Source organism: Polyodon spathula, chromosome 24, assembly GCF_017654505.1.
Source record: "Polyodon spathula isolate WHYD16114869_AA chromosome 24, ASM1765450v1, whole genome shotgun sequence".
In the NCBI taxonomy this organism is placed as follows: Eukaryota; Metazoa; Chordata; class Actinopteri; order Acipenseriformes; family Polyodontidae; genus Polyodon; species Polyodon spathula.
Window position 1 is genome coordinate 10,683,741 of NC_054557.1, and position 23,330 is coordinate 10,707,070.

At 36.0% G+C, this 23,330-nt stretch overlaps 1 protein-coding gene across 1 annotated transcript; it reads right to left on the bottom strand.

The window, feature by feature from the left end:
• Positions 1-1,823: 1,823 nt before the first annotated feature.
• LOC121299070 (zinc finger protein 280D-like) lies at positions 1,824-20,530 on the bottom strand. The gene is made up of 21 exons (XM_041226577.1): positions 20,432-20,530; positions 18,991-19,145; positions 18,577-18,660; positions 18,128-18,492; positions 16,740-16,854; positions 14,942-15,277; positions 13,967-14,119; positions 13,754-13,866; positions 13,016-13,242; positions 9,618-9,775; positions 9,281-9,381; positions 9,032-9,178; positions 7,827-7,961; positions 7,147-7,364; positions 6,668-6,808; positions 5,460-5,522; positions 5,089-5,207; positions 4,902-4,941; positions 3,485-3,530; positions 3,210-3,262; positions 1,824-3,114 (listed from the first exon to the last, which is right to left on the bottom strand). Exons 2-21 carry the CDS (start codon positions 19,136-19,138, stop codon positions 2,481-2,483), a joined length of 3,396 nt encoding a protein of 1,131 aa, XP_041082511.1. The 5' UTR covers positions 19,139-19,145; positions 20,432-20,530; the 3' UTR covers positions 1,824-2,480.
• Positions 20,531-23,330: the final 2,800 nt, after the last annotated feature.

Below are 23,330 nucleotides of genomic sequence, written 5' to 3' on the forward strand. Positions count from 1 at the left end.
AAAAAACCTTTAATTTATATGCGTTCCCCTTTCTAACACCTGATGGAGCTCTTTCATGAAAATCACCCCCAAGTTTGTGCTGCGATATACTGTACCCAAGTCTCTAACGATAAAGTGCAGTTACTCTCATCTTAAAACTGGCATCGATAGCAAAGTAAACAATATTGGCTATAACAAATCTTTGAGCTTGTTTGTAATGTAAATGCATTACAAAACCTACTCATTTCGCCCAAGCTTTATATTTGACTGTCATAGTTGTGTGGTAACAACAGCAAACGAACAGCTAATTCTTTAATTGAGAATGGAATTAAAAGCAGGCTACAGTGAAAAGTAAATGCATTTGTGCAATTATCCATCTTGTAGTTATTTAATTACTGAGCTTCTACAAAAATACCTATCTGAATAGCAAATAAACCGTGACAAAAAACAAAACAGAGGGTATGGATGCATTAGCTTTCTTGTAGCTTGCTGATTCTGAAATTAGATGGCTCTGCTCAAAGATGAAACATTTCAAAGTTGTTTGGTTGTTTGTTTGTTTTTTTTTAGACCTTTGACTCTGGCAAAGTATCTGTGCATTAATCAGTTCGGCATGAGAACACAGATAAGCATTTATTAAATGATGTGTCTGAAGATGTTTAATGTGTCATAACCTTGTTCTGTTAGTGCTGTTCATCAGTACTTAAAGCTGCTTCCTTTCAAGGCATTCTTTTAGCGTGAAGAGTATTTAGAAGGATGATGGTAGGCAATATCCCAGGCCAATAATAGAAAACATTACAGGTGTTAAGACTATGAAATAAATTTACCATCCATGCATAGGTGTTCTAAACATGGTGTCAAAAATCCACTTTCTTAGATCTTGTTAGCACAAAGAATATGATCATTTTTGTTCTTTGCTGGTATTTTATGTTTTAACCTGGAATAAGCAATACAACATAATTGATAAAGTTGCTACTACTTCCTGGAAACTAATCAAAGTATTGGGAAGCAGAAGTTTAATCAATAGCATTGTGTTTGCATATCCTGAGTTAATTAAAAAAATAAACCGGTGAAGAAGTAAAAGACCTTGCCACAACCGGAGAAGGACCTGTAAAAACATTAACACAGCTAAAAAAGGTATGATATTAAAGCATGTGCTTCATCTAAATAACTATGTCCATACTGTACTAACATAATAGTGTTAATCAGGTATTTATGTTAAATAGGATACAAAAAAGAAACTGCCAAGGTAACACCATTGAATATTTTGACAAAATCTAATTTGCCACAATCAACCAGGTTCTGTTTCACTTTAGGGTAAGTCAACTCATGTCATTGTCCCTCTGGCATGAAACAATTGCTTCCAAGAGAAACAAGACAAAAAAAAAGTGCCCACCTGTCCACATACTGGTTTGTTTTAGTAGCATTTCCAATTCCCATTGTATTGTGTAAGGGGCAGGGGGATGCAACTCTGGCTCTCAAGATCCAGCCCAGCAGGATTTTACTCCAAGCAGGTTCTGAGGTAGTTAACCGATGCTGCAAAGAGGCAATTAACTAAATGTAGGACCTGCTTGGAATAAAGACCGGGACTGGAATGGATATCCTAGGCCATTGTTGAGTACCAATGGTCTAGGGTAAAAAAAGACTCTTTTGTAATAAATCAACTTAACTAATTAAAAGGACTTCTAAAAATAAGGATCAGCAAGAAGGAACTCTGCTGTGTTCTCATTTGTTTTATCTAAAAGTTTTTTTTATTTACAGCACAATAAAAGGAACCATGCCTTGATTTCCTCATTGACTGAACATTCTTAAAAGAGCAAAACATATCAGACAAATACCAAGCACATAAAAAACGGGTTACTTTTAATTGGAACAGTTCAACAAATTTAAATGAGAACGAGCTACTGACTGTAAATCATCATCTACATTCCTAAAATCTACAGGCAGCTGTGTAGCAAAAATACCATGGATATGAATAGTCTTCCTCCTCACTTCCAGTGCATGACAGAACTCTACTAGTTTACACTTTGCTGCATGCCTAATAAGCCATTTACAGTAACATAATTTGCTAAAAGTAGCTGCCATATGGAAAAACATGCAGCGTGTTATAAGTTATGCAGAACTGTACTTTGGTTTTACCTTACAGCCCATTCTAACAGGTCCAGCGCAATTTGATTTCTAAAACCCTACAGACTTATTTAGCAAAGATTCTGAATGTGTAACTAGCTCTTGAGTTTTTTCATGACGGCATTATGGTCCAACTTTCATTGAAAGTTCACTTAGTAAAGCTTAAGAGCCTGGCAGCAGTACACCCACATACAGGTGCATGTTAAAAATGTAAATATGAATGTCATAGAACTTAAAATTCTGTGTTCACATGCTTTTTTATATTATATAAAGTGTGGAATAATTTAATAGCTTTTCCGACATTTACAAAATATAAAAAAAAAATGTAAAAGGTGTAATGCAAATAATGAAAAAAAAAAAAACCAAAACAACACATTTTAACTTTCTGATTTTTCTTCCGCTACATAGTTTTGTTTGTCCTTTGATTTGTCAAGATGCTTACAAGTCTTGCTGACATCGTCCCCGTTTTCACAAACAGGTGCCGCTTTCTTTTTTGAGGACGCACCTCCCTTCTGGAGGATCTCGGTGGCCTCGTGCTCAAGTACCTCGGAGGGAGTCAGAGGCTCCAGCTGAATGCTGCCTTGCTCACTTACATCAGAACTAACGGATTCCAGTTCATCCAGCTTCCTAAAAAACTGTTCAACAGAAACATTGTCTTCACGTTCCTCTTTCAGGTCCACCATCTCAGCATCGTTGGCTGAAGAGCTTTTAGGGGGCTCTTTTGTCTCCTTGGTTTTCTCAGTGTTTATAGGGCTTTTGCAATGGGTCGGTTTCTCACACGGCTGACTTTTGTCATTTTCCTCTATTTGCGCATGGTTGTCATCGGAAACCGTTTTTTCTGTTTTGCTGTCCATGGGGGTTTCAGACTTTATATCGCTTCCTTGTGGCGCTTCACGGAGGTCACTCTCCTTTTCCAAAGTCACTTCTGAATAGCTGCTATCAGGCCCTTCCGTCACAGCTTCTTGGCTTTCTGCAGCTTTCTCTCTTTTAGCTTCCTCCAAAGAATGATTACTGATAAGAAAAAAAATAGGGTAAATGGTATAAAAGATGACAATGATGCAAATGTAATTCCAAACAGCTAATTCTGACACTAATTCCAAAATTACCTTTCCATAAATGGGGAGCTTTCTTCATCAGGTATGTTTGGTGCTGCATCCTTCTGCAAGGTAGATGTATGCATTATTTATAATTATTAAAAAACAAAAACAATATCCAATCATATTCTTCTCTTTTCCAAACCTGGTGTATAGCTGTGGAACTGCATTGTCGCTCTAGGGGGAGGAGTCTTAAATGCACACTTTCATAAGATCACTTTAAAAAAGTAATTGTGAGCAAAAAGTGAAGAGTCTATATATATAAAAAAAAAAAAAAAAGAAATTACCTGAGAATTGCCTTTTTGTGATGTTTCATAAGCATTATCCTCTGGCCTAAAAAAAAAAAAAAAAAAACACCCCCCCCCCCCCCCCCACACATATTATTTCATAAATACTTCTTCAAAAGTTACCTTGGAAAAATATTTTAAAAAATTCCTTCCAAATCACCTCAATTAGTTAAAAAATAAACATGTTAAGATGCTTATCAAGGCATCCTCCTGATTAATGTACTGGGTTTACAGAAAAACATCCTACTGCTAAGACAGCACAGTCCATGCCTTCCATTAAACCTGCTAAAGTCATCAGTTTTAATACAAACATAACCTTTTGTTTATAAGTTGCAGGTAACTATCTTTGTTGATGCTGCACTAAAGCCAATTTTTATCTGCTGAAGTACCGCACAGGATCCTTCCACATCTGACTTGAAGTGTTATTAATCATGGAGTAAATGATTCATGACCTCAATGAGCCTTAATCCCTGCTACTACAAGGAACATTTAGCACAAGAAACAGATGCATCGATTCTTGCTTTGCTGGAATCTAGGGAGGCCAATGGCGTTAAAGAGATGCAAACGTTCTCAAAACAAAGGTTTTACATTTTTTCTTCAGATATGGGCTACAGCACTATGAAGATATGGTGAGATTGCCATTTAATTCAAAAAGATGATCCTGCTGATAAAGCTGCATAATCACTTCCCATTATCTCTTCCCCACAGCCTGATTAATTGTAATAATTTATTTGAATATAAGAAAACAGATGCCAGCAACTACTTATATAGTACTGTTCACTGGCAACTTGTAACAAATAACTAACATTAATATTTGCAAAAACTAAAAAAATTGTTCACAACAAATGATACTTTCAAACAATGTTTAGGTCAGGGGAATTGGATGTCTCCAAAGTATTTAATCATATGCAGTAATGCCACAAAGATGAAGTAGCACAATTCTGTTGATTCTGTTTCATTGATCTTTTGATCTTTACATATTAAGAAATGATATATCATTTATCAGAAAAGAGAAACAAAAAACAGGGCATCTGCACTTTAACATGCACAATGAAATTGTGCAAGGCAGCAACTAAATTACCAGCTCAGTCCTCCATATACATTGAAAATTATTATTATAACTACCAAGTCTATGGTCATTGTAGTACTTGTTATACTACACAAGGTTAAACATGTGTTATCCATCCAAATATCATATTATAAGCTAACAATACAATACAAGATTCAAGTTGTTTTTCATTGCAGTATTTAGTTAATTCACATTAGCAACTTCTCCTACTTTGCATAACATTTTACATATTGACCAGCCCCAGACAGCCACTATCTGAAACATGTCAGCATAATATCTACTTTGACTTTAGTTTATACAAACGTCAATAAATGCGGATATGAATTGCTTCAGAAAGCAAATACTTACTCAGTTTTTCTTGATTCAGCATTGCACACTTTAGGAGTATCTGAAAATGTTTTTTTAAAAACAAAAACAAATCAGATACATTCAAAGTGAGGAACATTTTCATTTTGCAACTGTTTACAGTTTAAATTTAAAATAAAGTAAGTACATTTAAACATTTTTATTACAGTAAAAGGTAAAATGCACCTACCACTCTCAACGATTACTTGACAGGTGTGGTTTGGTCTGTCAATCAGATGTTTGCTCATGTCGTTGGCACCAGATGCATCAGTTAGAAAATCACAGTTGAGACAAACTAGTGTTATACCCCTGAAACAGAGAATTACTCTTCAACACAAACACCACCATACTTAAAAGCGAAACACTGTACTTAAATAGGAGGACACTTATAACCCAAGTTATCGTCTATTAACATTATTTCCCAGAGCCATTTATAAATAATACATTAAAAAAGCATGTTTACTTATAGCAAATGTTTTATTTAATTTTTATAAATATATAATATTTTTGTAACACGACAAAACATATAAATTACTGGATTCTTTTAAAGAAGATGCATACCTTAGTTTATTTGAATGTTTCTTACATTTCCGGAACTTCTCTCTGGAGAATGCACTGTGAAATCTGAAAAGGACAAACGGACATGTGATATAGCATATGCGCATATATATATATATACACAGCTCTGGAAAAAATTAAGAGACCACTGCAAAATTATCAGTTTCTCTGGTTTTACTATTTATAGGTATGTGTTTGGGTAAAATGAACATTTTTGTTTTATTCTATAAACTACTGACAACATTTCTCCCAAATTCCAAATAAAAATATTGTCATTAGAGCATTTATTTGCAGAAAATGACAACGGGTCAAAATAAAAAAAAAGATGCAGTGTTGTCAGACCTCGAATAATGCAAAGAAAATAAGTTCATATTCATTTTTAAACAACACAATACTAATGTTTTAACTTAGGAAGAGTTCAGAAATCAATATTTGGTGGAATAACCCTGATTTTCAAGCACAGCTTTCATGCGTCTTGGCATGCTCTCCACCAGTCTTTCACATTGATGTTGGGTGACTTTATGCCACTCCTGGCGCAAAAATTCAAGCAGCTCGGCTTTGTTTGATGGCTTGTGACCATCCATCTTCCTCTTGATCACATTCCAGAGGTTTTCAGTGCGGTTCAGTTCTGGAGATTGAGCCGCCCATGACAGGGTCTTGATCTGGTGGTCCTCCACCCACACCTTGATTGACCTGGCTGTGTAGCATGGAGCACTGTCCTGCTGGAAAAACCAATCCTTAGAGTTGGGGAACATTGTCAGAGCAGAAGGAAGCAAGTTTTCTTCCAGGACAACCTTGTACTTGGCTTTTGAATTAACAAAAATGTTAATTTTACCCAAACACATACCTATAAATAGTAAAACCAGAGAAACTGATAATTTTGCAGTGGTCTCTTAATTTTTTCCAGAGCTGTGTGTGTGTGTGTGTGTGTGTGTGTGTGTGTGTGTGTATATATATATATATATATATATATATATATATATATATATATAGTGTAAAAATTTTCATACTACTTCTCTTATTGAAAACAGTGTCTAACCAAACTAATATATTTTAGTAAACAAAAAGGAACACACATCTGGAAAAGCGTATTTCCACCGTAATGCAAATGGTAAACAGAATAAAGCATGCCCTTCATTGCTAATCAGAAGCAAGAACTGAATGCTAAATGAATTGATACTTTAAATGAAAACGGCAATGTAAAGTGGTACCTGATCATGTGCTTTGCATAGGACTTATTGCAGCTGGTCTTGTACCTACATACGCCACAGGTATAAAGTGTCAGGTAGTGAGCAGCACAGTCTTCAATGTCAGTGGAACATTCCATGCACTTCTGGATTCCAAAGTGAACACTGTTTGAAACGGAAACATTTATAAAATACTTGTTTCTGTAATGCTTTAGTGTGAACCACTGCCATTACGTACACACATTTTAATTAGATATACATATCCCTAGCCAAGAACATTAACACTTACAATGAAATCTTAATCCACAGCACAAGTTCCCTGAAATTGGTTAAGTCTGTTCCCAATAGCATCCAATACAGGCTAAACCCAGTTTCACCACAGTTAGATGAGCTCAAGATAGTTCAAATGGAGGTATGCCTTGCATGAGAACTAGGTTACTCCAGGGGATTTAAAAAAAACAAAAGAACATAAAACAGAGTCAAGCATATTCTGAAATGTTCACCTTAATTTCTTTAAGGAACGCTCAAGCAGCCTTGAATTGCTTAGCTTTTCTTGCTTCTTGTGCTGGTTTGTAGATCTGGACCTCCCTTGATTTGATGGTGCTTTGGCTGACTGTTTTGCGGTGGGGCTGTTGGGAATGATGCTGACAATAGATCTGCTGCTTGCATTCGGAGACGATGGTGAGTCACCTGGAGATACTAAAGAAGCACGAATAGTAACCTAAAAAAAATAATTATTAAAAAAATTAATTACCTCATAAAACAACACTTTATGAAACAAGGATCAATAAATGTCAACTCACACATTAAGCATTTATTTATTTCGTTTTTCTTTATTCCATCCTCGCTCAATAGAACTAACAAACTTTTCTTCTTTCTTATTGTGCTAGAGAAGATAGTTCCGAGGTAATTACCATTTGCTGTGTCTCTCTCTCTCTCTCTCTATATATATATATATATATATATATATATATATATATATATATATATATATATATATATATATATATATACACACACACACATATATACATATAAATATATATATACACACACACACACACATATATATATATGTATATATATATAAATATAGATATAGATATAATAACAGTGTTAAACACAGGACTAGTACAATCACATGACTGAAATCAGTCCTGTTAAAAAGACTAACAGATCCAACCTTGGTCCCAGGAGGCAGCCCTTCTAATGACTTTGGTTTTCTGAATGTTCGGTGATGCTGGGTTTTGTGGTCCAATTTTTCCTTACAGGTCAAAAACTGGAGCCTGCATCTGGTACAACGGTGAACTCCTTTTTTCTATTAAAAAGAAGAACAAAAATAAAGCTCCTTATACTGTAGGTCGCATGGTCTTTTTCATGTTGCGCATACGGACTATTCAATTAATGCACTGGCTTTGTTCATGTTTATTGAGAACACACTTATAAACATTAAAACTCCTAAGTTTCATTTAAAATGATAAATATAAATCAGGTTAAAATGCAGGGGTAGACACTAAACAGTGGTAGTAGTTGACTTTATTTTTATATTTGGATAATATCCTCTTTGTGCACAATAAATGTTTTAATATGTTCTGCCATCAGGAGACAGCTAACAGCAATTGCCATACTGTACAAAAGAATACCAGCTGCACCACTCATTGACCTGGTGCCCTCAAACATACAACTAGGATTCAGATTTTTGTGCAAGAAGATAGGAATGCAAATAAGATGATTTGCATGGCAATTTATTATTATTAGTTTTTAAATTTTTATTAATATTTTTTTAATATTTATATGGACTTTTATTTACAAAAGCCAAATTAGTTTTTTAATGTAAAACATGGGGGTGCACTTCAAACAATAAACTCACAAGCTTTGCTTATTATCCAATTTACCAAGAAATATTACTTTTTTAGATGTTTCATAAACAAGAAAACAACCTGCCTTGTAAGCCAAACTGCAAAACACCACAAAAATACTTCTGTTGCAAATTTGTCAACCCATTGTGTACTGCAGCAAGGTGTTCAATGGAAGACTAATCAATCCATGTTCACAATATAACTGAACAAGGCAATTCGCCAGTGGCTTAGTGCTTATGCTGACTCCGTTCAAACTGTTGAGCTATAGGCACCCGAATCAAATTCCTTACAACAACGACAGATGAAGTGTTCAATACTTCCTATGAGCAGAAAACAATCAAAGGCTGTCCTATTTACTTCACAGCAAAACAACGTGAAGTACTGAATCTAGTGTTCACACAAGGGACACAGACTACATGCCATGGTTCAGGGCACTGAATTGGCAGAGTATTTATGTACTGTTAATTACACGACAGTTTGGGAAGAATGTCACTTCATTAATGAACAAGCTATTTTTGCTACTGCTTACCTGGTGTCTCATGTAATGCAGCATATACGGTGTTGCACATTTAATCACTTTGAGGCAGAATGGGCAGAGCAAATGTTTTGTATTCTCGTGAGTTACTCGGAAGTGATTTTCCACATCTGAAAACACAGACGACCTGTAGCTACAAACCTATTGGAAAAATAAGCGTTTTTGAATGGCCACTCCAATACTGAATAAGTTTATGTCCAAAAAATATTAAAATAAATATAGATATATATATACACATTTTACCTGGCAAACATAGGGCATTTCGCCAGGTTTATGATTGTCCTTCATGTGTTGCAATAGCACTTGCTCAGATTCAAAGGCCAATTCACAGATTTTACAACTGGCTGAAAAAAAAAAAAAAAAATACAATTATATATGACATTTTTATCATACAAGGAAAATTAATTTGAATCCATAGTATAAATTAAACAAATACTGTGGTTAATGGCAGTAGACACATGTTTCTGGCTAAAACGTTCGTCAGTTTAATGGTTTAAAAAAGTTAGAGATCGATTACACTATCTCCACAAAACAAAACTGCTGAAAAAAAACTACAGAAAAACTAAAGAGAAACACATACTAGTTGACTGGTATGGGCTGTGGGCACTTTCAATGTGGCACTGGAGCTGGAAGGGCGTGGAGAACTGGCGATAGCAGTGCTGGCAGGTGGTGTGGTTTTCCCAGCTCTCATTGCTCTGCTTCTCAAGCTCCAAATGATGTTTCATGTGGTTCATAAACCTGTGAAAGGCAGACATGCAGGTGCATGAACACCCTGGCTTTAAAATGTCATTAACAAAAGGGTTCCTATGTTATCAAACAAGACATTGTGAACTCAGTCACAGATGTGACGTGCACTCGTTTATGGAAATGTTATAAGCACTAAAAATACACACGCCCGTACACCCTGTAAAAAGAACCACATTTTAATTCACTGTTTTAAGTTAAACATTTTATATTCAGCTCATGTGCACCTGCACACAAGTCCAAATACATGAAATGTGTGCAAATGTTACCGAATTGCTGACAGTGATTTAGTGAAGGACAAGATTAGATTCTTTCAATCTTGTAGTGGACGATTCAAATGTATTTCATGTTATTTCTCTTTGTTAAATGAAATAAGGAACATTTTTAAAAACATAGTTTCTTTTTCAAGGCCTTGTAAAATACACACAGGGTTCTTACAGTTTGTTAAATAGCACTCGCCAGTCATACATGCATACCCCTTTCATGCCTTGAAAGTGTGCATTAGTTTCCAGTGCTTACAAGATAAAATACCAATGCTTCTGCTTGCAACTCACTTTCTAAGTGTGTTTAATAGCCATTATAATACCAGCAATTACAAGAACCTTTTGTTTTTCCTAATGATGTGTGCTTCCTCCATTGGTAGAAGTCTGCTGTTTTAACTTGCAGACTGTGCCTCGACTTGGCATGGCCCATTTTTCAGCTTTACTTTCTACTACTTCAGCTCCCCTAAAAGAGATTCTTATACGAAAGAACTGTGACCTTACCTGCCAAACAGCGACTACAATACAAACGGGTCTACCTATTAAAACAGCTTGCAGAAGCTTTTTGCTGCATTTGAGAGTAAAGTTGTTTAATCAAAAGAACAGTTCTTACACTGTGTAAACTACCAACTATTATTCATTTTTGGTCCCTAATGGGAATTTCACTGAAGTCTACTGATAACGTCATCAATCTGTATGAGGAAACTGTAATGAAGGTTGTATAATTTTGTATTCCTCTCTCTCTCTCTCCAGCCTAATCACTCTCTATGGAGTATGCCAGCACACTTTTAAAACCACACTGCTACATCGTTTTCTAAGAGAATAATGTATTTCCATTTGTTAATTGTGCATTACATGCTGTTCAATAACTTGTTAGAACACAGGAAATTGCTGTTTAACCAAAATCACTGTTGACATAAATTTATCTTTACATTTATCTTCCATCAATAAAGGTCAATATACTTTTACAAGAAGCTCTTGTTGTCAGAAAACTGTTGACAATTTAAGTTGAACATGCGTATATATATATATATATATATATATATATATATAGATATATATATATATATAGATACATATATATATATATACACAATATACATATGTATAATATATCTATATATTATATATATATATATATATATTATATATTATATATTATATATATAACACACACACACACACACACATATATATATATATATATATATATATATATATATATATATATATATATATATATTTATTTTTATAATAGAACAATTAGTATTACCATAGTGCTGAAAGAGTTACCTCCTTAACAGACATAACAAAACACCAAACACAGAAATCAGAGTCAAGTTTACTACACAGGGTTTGACCAAATTTCTCTGCGTAACACAACAGCCTGATTTTTGGTCCAGACTGGCTTATTCTTATCTTTTAGTTTTTCTATTATTTTTTTTTTCTGTGTAACAAATGAACTTTTCCGACATGCCATTTATGCCTTAACATCCGGCACTGATTTTGACAACACAGAAATCAGCCCGACTGCCACTTTCATCAAGTTTAATATTATTTCTGTATGACTACGTGGGTTTTTCTTCCAGTTTCTAGAAGTCAAACATTAGTAACTATCTTCACTGATACTGAGCAGTATTTCTTTTTGGCGAAAAAAAATAAATTACAGAAGCAAATGGCACCTTTTAAAAAAAATGAAACATTTTCAGCAATGTGCCAAACTGGACGGTTTCAGATAGACCAGCCTCAACAAGGTAACAAAAAGTGCCCCTTTGATTGTTACATTACAAAGACCATTAAAAGTGAAAATTCTTTACATTTCTTCATGCAAACGCATTATATTACAGAAGCAATTGTTAAAAAGAAGGTTGAAGAAGTTGCCTGTCATGGTCTTTGTGACGGAAAGATGAGTTCTGGTGATGAATCTTCCTCCCAACCTGTGAGGGCGCTAAAGAACGGGAGGAGAAGCATCTGGAAGGGCTGGCCTGACAGTTCGTTTCCGGGTCAGGGAAGTGGGTCAGCCTGGAGGGAAGCGCGACTCTGTTGTAAGACCGTATTGATTTGAGAGATAAACGAGAGGCAGCTGCAAGTAATAAGGCAGCTGCAACCGTTTATCTCGATATCATGCGGGATTACATATAGGGGCCAGGGTAACGCTGGTCTTTTCCTTCGTTTGGGTTAAACGCTTGGAGAGAGAAGGATCGAGAGAAGAGCTCTCGTTGTAAAGAGGAATTGCGTGTTGTGTTTGTTTTGTAATTGTCTGCGTTTTGTACCACCAGACAGTTAACTCACCTATCCGGAGCTGTCGACCAGGGTCAGCACAATCCGGATCACCACTGCACGGAACCGTCACGAAATACAGTGTCTTCACCCACCACAAGCACGTCTGCACTCACCCAGGACTGGTGACCGTGTGTTCGTTTTGTTCGGGACTGTGTCTGTGTTATTGCTATCCCCGTGCTTTACACATTGTTGTGTATAGCCGGGGATTTATTATTTAACGGTCACCAGACCTGGATTATAAATAAAAGCACCTTTTCACTGGAAACTGTTGTCTGCCTGTCACTCCTGCATCGCATCACCGTTATACCTGTTCCCCTCCACTAGCCACTTTGCCACAGTCTTTCATTCACTGCAGGTCTCAAATACGCAATTTTGAAAGAAACACATTTTACAGACACAGGTATTTTCACTTTAAAACATGACTAAGTGCTGAACTAAGCTAAAATAAAGTTCTCAATGTTCTTGCCATGTCTGCCAGGAAGCCTGTTACTGCTTCCCCTTAGTCATTTTACTCCAGCAGTGTCTTAGATGGTCAAAATATGTGTAATACCAGAGAGCATTTTTGTTTCTTTCAAAACTGCACATTTGAGACCTACATAGTGAATGGTTGCGCACTGCAGATAAAATGTATGCAACTATTTTATTTCTGAACAAAAACAAATGCAACTAGAAGTTTCTCCCTGGAAAATACCTTATATTGTTTTTGAGAAGTTTCAAACAACTGCAGCACTTGAAGGTAGTATTCGTCTTCTGTTCCTGTTGGAGGTCTCCTTCGTATTTTCCATAATAAAACTCACTGACCAGCATGACAAGCTTTCCTTCCTCAGCCCCAGACTCAGCACGCTTCACAGGCGTGGTTGGCCTCTCTTGTTTAGAGGTTGTGGGGAAGAAGTTATTAAACAGATCAGGACAACAGAACTGAAATGAAAAGAAAAGAAACAGAAAATTCCATAAGCATACTTTTGGAAAAAAACACCCAAAAAAACACTTTCTATACAAGACCTGCTGCAATGCACTGTACCCATTAGGTGTACACTGTAGTACATCTGCTTGTGAAGTGATCGTATCACAGCGCCTCTGAAACCTTTCTGTTACCCCTTACTTTTGACTGCGGTTCAGACAAAAAAAAAGTATGGTAGCCTCCAGTCTTTAATCTTGTCCATATTCTTAGCAGAGTGCAATTCCATCCCCATGCTTACTCAATGCAGTAAAACTTAGAAAACTAAAAGCTGCAACTGTTACAAAATACAGCCAGCTATGTCTGCAGAAACACATTTTCAACAAAGACTATTATTCTAGACTTAAACCAGAAAACAGCAATTACAAATCTGTGAAGGTGTTCTGTAACATTCAACTTTCAGCACAAACCTTAGCTGTAATTACTGCAACTTACAGCATTTTCAGAGAACAGTTTAAACACATTACTTACCTTCATATGATTCTTGAGAGGACCCATAACGTGGAAATGGATCTTACATTTTGGACAAGCATTAAGGATTTGTACTCCATTTGTAACATAGACAGATGAGTTTATCATTGAACCTGAAATGAGCAACATAGAATATATTATTCTTTTTCTCCTACTTACTTCTCCTACGAAAAAAAGTACTGAACAAAACATATATTGTTAAAAAAGCAATACCTTTTAAATTGAGGTCTTGTCCAGTGGAATTTACTGAAAGACAGGAAACGGGGGTACCAGGCTCAAGTTTGTACTTTTTAGGAGTGGTATTGTTAATCTCAGACGCAGCAGGACGCTTAGCCAAACCAAGACCTGGTGGCAAACCTCTTCGAACTGCAAAAACAATATATATGTAAGTTTCAGGTACTATTACTTTACATGAACATTTAAATGTCAATATCGCATCAGAAATCAAGATTAAGTAAAAAAAAAAAAAAAAAAAAAAAACACACACACACACATCATGCTTTCAAAGTTTACTATATACATGTGACGACACGTTTCAGCTGTTGTTGGCAGAAGGCACTGGTGTCCTTGTCCATCAAATCAACAGTTGAAAGGTCTCTCTTGAAATCTGGACTTAAAGGATGTGTTGCAGTAAGAATACCTCTTAAGAAAGGGGAACAAGACTAAATGGCTAAAATATGCACAACGCAGAAATTGGACAATGAAACAATGGTCAAAGGTGCTTTGGACTGTTGACTGATAGACAACGACACCTGTGCCTGCCTTCTGCCAGTTCTGTTGTCAATTCAACGCTTGTCTTATTTCAATTCCTTAACAATATTATCGAAGTCTTACTCATCCTTGTTATGCAGCTTTTTTGGGTCTTCTAGTCCTGGGTTTGTCAATTACAGATGATGTTTCTCTGTACTTGCCAATTATACTTCGGATACCACACCTTGAAAATCGAGTAATGCAAGCTATTTCACTCAATGTTTTTCTTTCTTTATGCAAGTCAAGGTTGTTACAATAGTAGAAACCACTAGTGGAGGCTTTGAGTAAATTGTTGATGCTCATAATGCATCAGAGTAGAAAAATACAACATGTCTAAGATTTTTGCACAGCAGTGTGTGTATCTATATATATATATATATATATATATATATATATATATATATATATATATATATATATAAACGTAGCTCTGCATACCTATTCTGTTCACAATTTGGGGTGTTGACTGTTGTTTTGGAGAGCTTATTGGTAGAGACTGTGGATTTGTTGAACTAATTTGCATTGACTGTACGTTGGTTGGGCTCAGTTGATTTGACTCAAGTCTTGAAGAGCTTATTTGTGCTGGCTGTGGTCTTGGAGAGCCAATTTGTGCTGAATTCTGTCCACTTGTGAGCCTGACAATATTATTCTGAACAGGGGAAGTAAGTTGTACTTGAAGAGGTCTATTGCCAACGTTTGATATTATTCTTGCAGGCATAAGTTGGCGCACTTGAGAAAACTGCTGAACAGGTCTGCACAATTGTGGTGAAACTCCTGCAACAGAAACAGCGAAACATAAAACTAAAACATACAAAGAATGTAAGACGTTACTGTTTTCGTGTTATGTCTTTCAAGAATTTTCCTATGCTTTTTGCCCCAAGGTATGCATTAGTCAGACACAATTAATAACGCATATTTAACAAACTAGCTACTGCAGTATTTTCCCACAAATAGTTTTTTCATTATTTTAAAGATGTTTACTAGATAACCACAGTAAAATCCTTCACTTGACAAATTAAACATTATTTTATTTGTTGTATTTATCAGCGACACATACAATTAGAACATAATCGTCACTTACATGACACAAGATGCATTGCATTTTCAATTTAGCCAGTAGGCTCATTATCATTGACAGTCCCCAGGCTGGCATTCAGTGCGTTTACATGAGCATAAGAATTCTGATATTTTTTCGGAAAACTAATTCCGATATCAAAAGTCACGTAAACACAGTTTTCGGAAAATGTACCGGAATATTCCGGATATCAGTTTTAGGAAAACAGCACCAATTTCCAATTAAATTCGGAAAACTAACAAAATGTATATTATGTAAACACACTTTTCGGAAAACTTATTGAAACAGCATACTGCGCATGTGCACACTTTGACCCTTTTCTCCTGCACGTGGTTTTAGAAAACAGAGAAAATAATAATCTGCAGTCAGTCTGCATGCATCCATTTGTCTAGTTAGGGATAAAGTAATACATTTGTAAAAGTCTGTATTTGTTAACAGCCCATAGTGAAGCAGGAAATGTTTTCCAGTTTTAAAATGACGTGATAATTTAAAATAATGTCTGTGCAAGGAACTGCTAACATAGAACAGGATGAGCTGTTGCAAAGGCTGGTTGCACATTGTGGGGAATCTGAATAGAGGTATAGGATAGTAATCTTTGAATTTAAGACCTGACACTTCGATAAAACACTTCGGATAGGTCTCCGTTCTGTCGCAGAAATGTCCGGTCTGTTCAAATCGTACTTAGGCTACAACAGTACTTTGCATGCGAAAATATCCTGCGTTTTCAAAAAACTTCAAACCATGTACAGTATATACAGTTGAATTCTAATTAGATTTTCTATCATTAATCATGTAAATACAGTAAAGTGACGTTTTAAGAAAATCAGTTTTCTGATTCGGTTTTCCGAAAACATTAGTTTTCGGGAAAACGCTGTCCTGTAAACGTATTGATTGATGACAACTGTAATAACTCTGCATATTGCTTCTACTCTAAACTATAACAGTAACCTCCTAGTGAATATCTGATAAAAAAAATACATACAAGTCATAAATTACCTATTTAAAAGTGCATACCAGTCAGCAGCTTACATAATCAAGTTACAGCACAATTTACATAATAAATATTCAATATACACAATTCAAATGAACCAACTACGTAACTAATTGCAACTGGGAATTATATACAAGTGTGACATTTAAATAAATTAATAAAAAACTGACCTTGAGGCACAGCAATAGATGGTCCACTTGTATACGATGTTATTCCGGTGTCTGGTCTGATACCCAATATCAAACCTGAATTATTTGTCATCTGTGGTGAGGTCATTATATAGCCCTAGATTAAAATATAAAAACATTTAAAAAAAAAAAAAAATGTTCTGCCTGTCATGATAATTATAATTAGGGCGTCTGATTTTCAGGATTTACCCAATTCCCCCCCCATGCTTTTTTCTGCATTCGGGTTAAACCCAACAACTCCACAAATAGGCACATACTGTATATGAATAAACACATGTGTAGTTGTCTGTGATTCAAATGCAACATGTGGCTTTTTAGTGTTTTATATATATATATATATATATATATATATATATATATATATATATATATATATATATATATATATATATATATATATTTTTTTTTTTTTTTAAAAATACAGCAATATAGCTTTAAAGTTTTTCATTTTTTTGCACACTATTCTTCCAGCTATTTGTTTTATGAGTATGTGTTTAAGCCAAGAGCATTTATTAGTAACAATCATTTCTCTTTGTAAAACAGCATGGAGTAAAGTTGTCTAGTTTTCCCATGTGCTCTGTGTGCAATTATACTTGCAACTCCACCACAAAATAAAACTTGATTGGAAACAGAGCCATGTCTTATACAGTGACATACTGTGACGAAGTGCCCGCCCCTGTGTGTATTTTCTGTTATATGTTGCGTGTGGTGTGTTAAATGTTGGTGTATAGGCATTGGTACACGGGATATAAACGGGTCCGTGTCTCAAGTGTGTTTAAAAATGTGTATTTGTATTTAGGCACAAGGATTGCACAGCACTTCATGTGCAATTACAAAATAATACTATGTGAGCACGGGGAATTGCACTTTACTAATTCACGTGAGACAGACACGTTTATATTCTGTGTACCAATGCCTATACACCAACATTTAACGCAACATATAAAACAGAAAATACACACAGGGACGGGCACTTCGTCACACATTTACAGTGTATGTGTCAGTGAGAGGTAGATGTCGACAAAAGTCTGCATACCCCACTGTGTGGAAATGTATGGGGATTTAAACTGTTGACGACAACTTTGTGCTTAAGTATTTGTTTATTTATTTCTAAATAAAACCGATTTCTACCAGAATCTTTATTTTTTCCTGATTATATATTAAAAATCCACACTTTTTCATTAAACAATTTATCCAAATTTTTTTTCATTCACCCGAATTTGGAAAAAAGTTTCACCCGAAAATCAGACACCCTAAGTATAATTTTTTAACACCATGCTTTTTTGTGTAGTTGGAAAAGTGAAATGGCTTTTTACTGAGCACATCATCTTTGTAAATGTGTAATTTAATGGAACAGAAGTATAGACTACCTGATTGTTTATTATTATTGACTGTGCAGTTACTGCAGTAAAAGTTTGCGGCATCTGCTGTGCTGTAGCTGGAATGGGCACAGGTCTGGATGCTGGCTGCGTAGTAATTGGAATGAGGAGAGATCTGGAAACTGGTTGCACTGATGACGGTCTGACTACAGCCTGGGGTACGATAGGATTAATCACGCCTTTGGACATAGGCTGCACACACAGTGAAGCTGGCGACGATCTCGGTGTAGACTGCAATGTCACAGATGCAGCCATTGGTCTTGAAACCGGCTGATAAACTGCAGAGGTCGTCATGATACTGGGGTTTGCAGGAGATGTGTAGTGTTGGTTTGTAGCTTTAAAGTTAGAACAGGAACCTAAACCAAGCACAAGAGTTAAAAGCAGAAGAAATCGATTTGTAATACCTTGGAACGTTTAAAATAACAAGCAGCAGCTCATACCAAGGTTTGCTGTAGTTCTGTTAAGAGTTCCATTCTGTACTGCTAATCGTTGCGGTGAAGAATACTTGGATCTAGGCAAGTTATCTGTTTAAAACAGAAGTATTTGCATATTATTTATCATGCCCAAGGTTAATGCAGTTTTCAAGTTTCAGGGCTGATTAAATGTAAAGTATAAAAATATAGTATGAACATTCCCTGGGCTGAACATTCCCTACGACTATTTCAACATGTCACAGAGCTTTCACATTTTTCAAATAATTCTGGCAATATCCTAATATGTAAAAAGATTTTTATTTTTTATTTTTTTAAACCGCGGCTAGTTTTACTATAGCACCACAACACACAATTACATGTGTTTCTGCATATTCAGCTTAAATAAACCTGAAGTGTCCTTATTTAATAAAACATTCATACTTTGAAGTGTGTTATTTGGTGGTTTTGAACAGGTGATCTCGCCAACAAAAATGGGCTCATCGTCATCATCATCCTCTGTGACTTCTGGAATTCGTTTCTGCCAAGGTTCCAGCTCTTCCTCCTCACATTCCATAAAAAGTCCAGCCATTATGATACTGAAAAGAAAAACAGGATACAAATAAATAAATAACAAAAAGACACAGGGCGATTTTGAAGTTGCTTTTACTAACATCATTTTTCAACCTCTTAAATGCACATCATGTGCTCAAAATGCAATTTGCCCAACATCCCTGACTATTCAATTCTATTCTGAGTTCATGTTAATGATTAGTATCCGGTCTATTTGTGTTCTTTATTGTATGTATGTTATTATTGGTATGATGTAGAGAACGCTGTTTGAATGAAGAATTCAATGACCATTTTAAATTTGACCAAAGGTTTCAGGTATTTCTTCATTATCTAACAGTTTGGTTAGTTTACTTTAGCAGGTGGACGTCCAATAATTTGAAACTGGTAAGGGCGAATTAACAGATATAGTAAAAACGTTATACTGTAGGAAAACCACACCTTTTTTTCGGAAGCAACAAAATTAATGCACGCCCCAAAAATGATCAAAATGATACCACTTGTTCATTCACAAGTAGTATATGGAGTCACTTTTATGATTATAGCGTTTCCTTTTTGTCTGAAGGTTACATAACAGTGTTGCAATTCCCGCGATAAACTTTCTTATTGCTTCTCTCTAGGTCACAGATTGTGTACAAAATAAATACATTTTATGGCAGAAACGCTTCTCTGGAGCAGTTTTGCATAAATTGCTGTTGCAACATCCACACAAGCTTCCGGTATTAAAACACAGTCAAAAGGCTATAGGGGTACACGCACAAACCAGGTTGTAAACAAGGAGATGACGCTACCATCAATAAGGATAAGCTGTTCCACCAGTTCTCACAGACAACAAGTGTGAATGTTTTCACCCACATGAAGAGGGTTACAACACGCACAACCCCAAACGCTACCACACATTCCGTTCAATTCGGGTTGTAACAAAGTCAACGCTCAGCCCTTTTACCTCCCAAACACAAAGGCAGGGTTCTTTCGCACCACCTTAAATAACGAATCCATACACGCGTTACAACACGGGTCAATTTAATTGCTGAGAACTACTGCCGTGAGAGGCTCTGTCAGTTTAACTTTGTATTTCTTCTTGTAGTAATATCGCCGTCTGATTTAAAAAAAAAAAAAAAAAAAAAAAAAAAATCAGCAAAGCAACAACACATCCAAGCAAACATGGCGCCCGGCACAACGACAGGCTGCAGGCAGGCTCCAGACAGTATTACATCCTGAACTGTGCCACTTTAGCCGCCGCAGGAACTGAAACCTGCAAAAGAAGGGACCTGAGGTCCACAAAAGGAGGTATGCAGAGGAAAGGCATGCTTACCGTCTGTTTTTAAGGAGTTATAAAGCGAATACTACAGTTGACACTGCATTTTCTAGGCAGAGCCGGGGATGCCTGTTCCCTGGGAGTCGCATGAACACACTCTGGTGGATGATGGGTAATTTCAGGTCAGACCGGGTTTATTTTTCATTCCCGGGAAGACGAACCCTGGCTGTGGAAAGCCCCCTCCCCCCCACTCAAACAGAACGGGATTTACATTTCTTAACACCACGTTGAGTCCAAAATATTTTATACGATGTTAGAAAAGAAAAATAGAAAAGCGTTGTTTCAGCGTGTTTGTCATTTGCGTGCTCCAAAGTGGAACAATTAGGGATTTTGCCCCCCCCCCCGATTTATCCTTCTGCTGATCGTTCCAACACAAACTTCCCATTTTTAATAAGCGCTTGTACAAACTTGATGGGCCAAACTGTGTATCTTAATTCGTAATTAGCAAAAAATAACACCTGCCTGTTAACTATTACTGCAACTGAATTGAAACACGGAGGACCGTTGTTTGAATGGGGCTTTTTCAGGTTTATTTTGGCACCCTGTTTGCGGTCACATGGGTTATATTTATTCCAAGGCTCTCGTTTATTGCAATACATGGATTGATTATTGTAACTACGTATACCGCGTAAAATACACCAAAAGCCACAGCGGCAAAGCAATTGCCTCCTGTTTTTGAACCAGGAGGCAGGAATTGAACCTGAAACACAGCAATGGGGTCAATTCAAGAACACTGTATTCAAACAACAGGGCGGATGCCCAAATGCAGTAGACAATAAAATTCATTGTTTGTAAAGCAATATTCCGTTAATAAAATGCAACGCTCATTTTCAGGTATGTACTGTAATTTATGAGTATACTGATGTGCTGTACAAGATCCCCCGAGTGTGACCGTTAATTAGTGTTTTAGTTGTATATTTATTTATTTATTGAGCCGATTCAACTTGAGAGAACGTTCCATGTTTAAAATGTGGTTGTCGGCTATGGGCCTCTAAATAGATAAAGGAGGGTGCAGCTTTTAAAATATGTGATTAACATTCTTAAAAATGCACTTAAGGTCTGGTCTCCTTACTACACGATGGATGTCAGTGGTTAGTGTGCGGGTAATACATGCAAATATAATATTAGCTATGCACATCTGTGCCAGTTTAATATGGAAAGAAACGCTGCTAATATATGTACAAGAAGTCAAGACCTACAGATACCGATCCATTACATTACTGTCAACCCCCGTCTTCCTCGATTTTTGTTAACTCAACCCACGTATTCCTCTATTTTTGTTAACTCAACCCCCGTCTTCCTCGATTTTTGTTAACTCGTAATCTAATACTGTTCCAGTAATTTTCCTCAGGTATCTAAAGCCTACAGCATTTACTAAGGAAAATCTAAAGAAATCGTGAATTACCCATAACAGTTTGATAGTGTTCCACGTCTCCCATATCTTCCGCAACTCTGCACGCCGTCATGGAATGGCTGCATAAAGCGACCGAAAAGGCGTTCCCAGCGTTATTGTGATTAATAAAACCGCTACTTGTAAGGAGCAGGGCTTTCGTGTGTGAACAATTTACTGTATTTGAGTTAAAGGTAAATTGTACAGCAGTAATAAACAACGTTTATAAAGTATATTTATAGTTGTATGCGTTTACCATTCTTTCAACATTTTTTTTTTTTACCGCCACAAAGTTCATAATACATAACACAAAACCCCAAATGCTATAATGACATTGACATGAATTTTAATTAGTAAAAAAAATAAAAATAATAATAATCATCTAGTACCACGCAGGCTAAAGAAGGCTCCATTTGCCTGGTGGACTTGCACTTCGGGAGTTTGAAATCTTTCTCAACGCTTCTTTTTTTGTCATTAACCAACCAGTTATTTCCCCTAATGATTGGCCTGCGTTGACACCCAAAGACACTACTGAGGTGAACTGACCACAGAAATCAAAGACATTGCAGACTAGTACCAGACAGAAAGTAAGGAATGCAGACTGAGCTTTTTAATCTACCATGGTTCCAGATTGCTTTTTTTTATTACTGAAATACACCTGAGACAGCGATTGGAAGATGCATGGAATTATTTAATCCAATCCCTCTTGAAAGCCGACTTCAGTGGCAAGCATATCATTATCAATGTCATTTACGCTGCTTGTTTTACAAAATGTGCATGCATGGGCATTATTATAAATGTGGGTGTCTATATCTGATTTCAAAGAACGTGTCAGATTGCTGGATATGCTATTTATGAATATTGCTCTGTGTTATTATTTTACAGTACATTCTGCAATTCAATATGACATGCAGTAGGACCTGAGCTCCCATCACAGCTCAAGGACCAGATGAAAATTGCAAGTAATAAGGGTAAGGAGTTAGATCTAGTTTTTGATCCTTGATTTATAATAGCTACACATCAACTTTTTAAGCAGTCGTCGTAAGTTTTCAAGTAAAAAGATTAAAAGTAGGTTCCAATTTATCTTTTTTGTTTGCTGTTTTAAAAAGTACACCCATATCAGACTTAAAAGGCTCTTATACCTTTAAGGTAGCCACTGGTTTCTAGCTTAAATATGCATTGATAAGACATGCAATCATTTCAAACAGATTATCCTCTTATACATATCCCACGAATACTCTTTGAATACTAATGAGACTCTTTTGGCTTGCTCAGTGTTATTTTTCATCATTTCTAGGTTGACATTGAATGGAGTTTATAAGTAATTAGTAACTTTTAAGGCTTAGACAGCCTTCTACATTACATTACATTAGATGATGATGTTGACATGGATGGACAGCAAGTCTAGATCAATGTCAAAACAGATACATCTTTTAGTGTATATTGCATTGTCATGTAGGAGAAGAATCAAACTCTACAGAAAGTAATATTTACAGTCAGCATTCT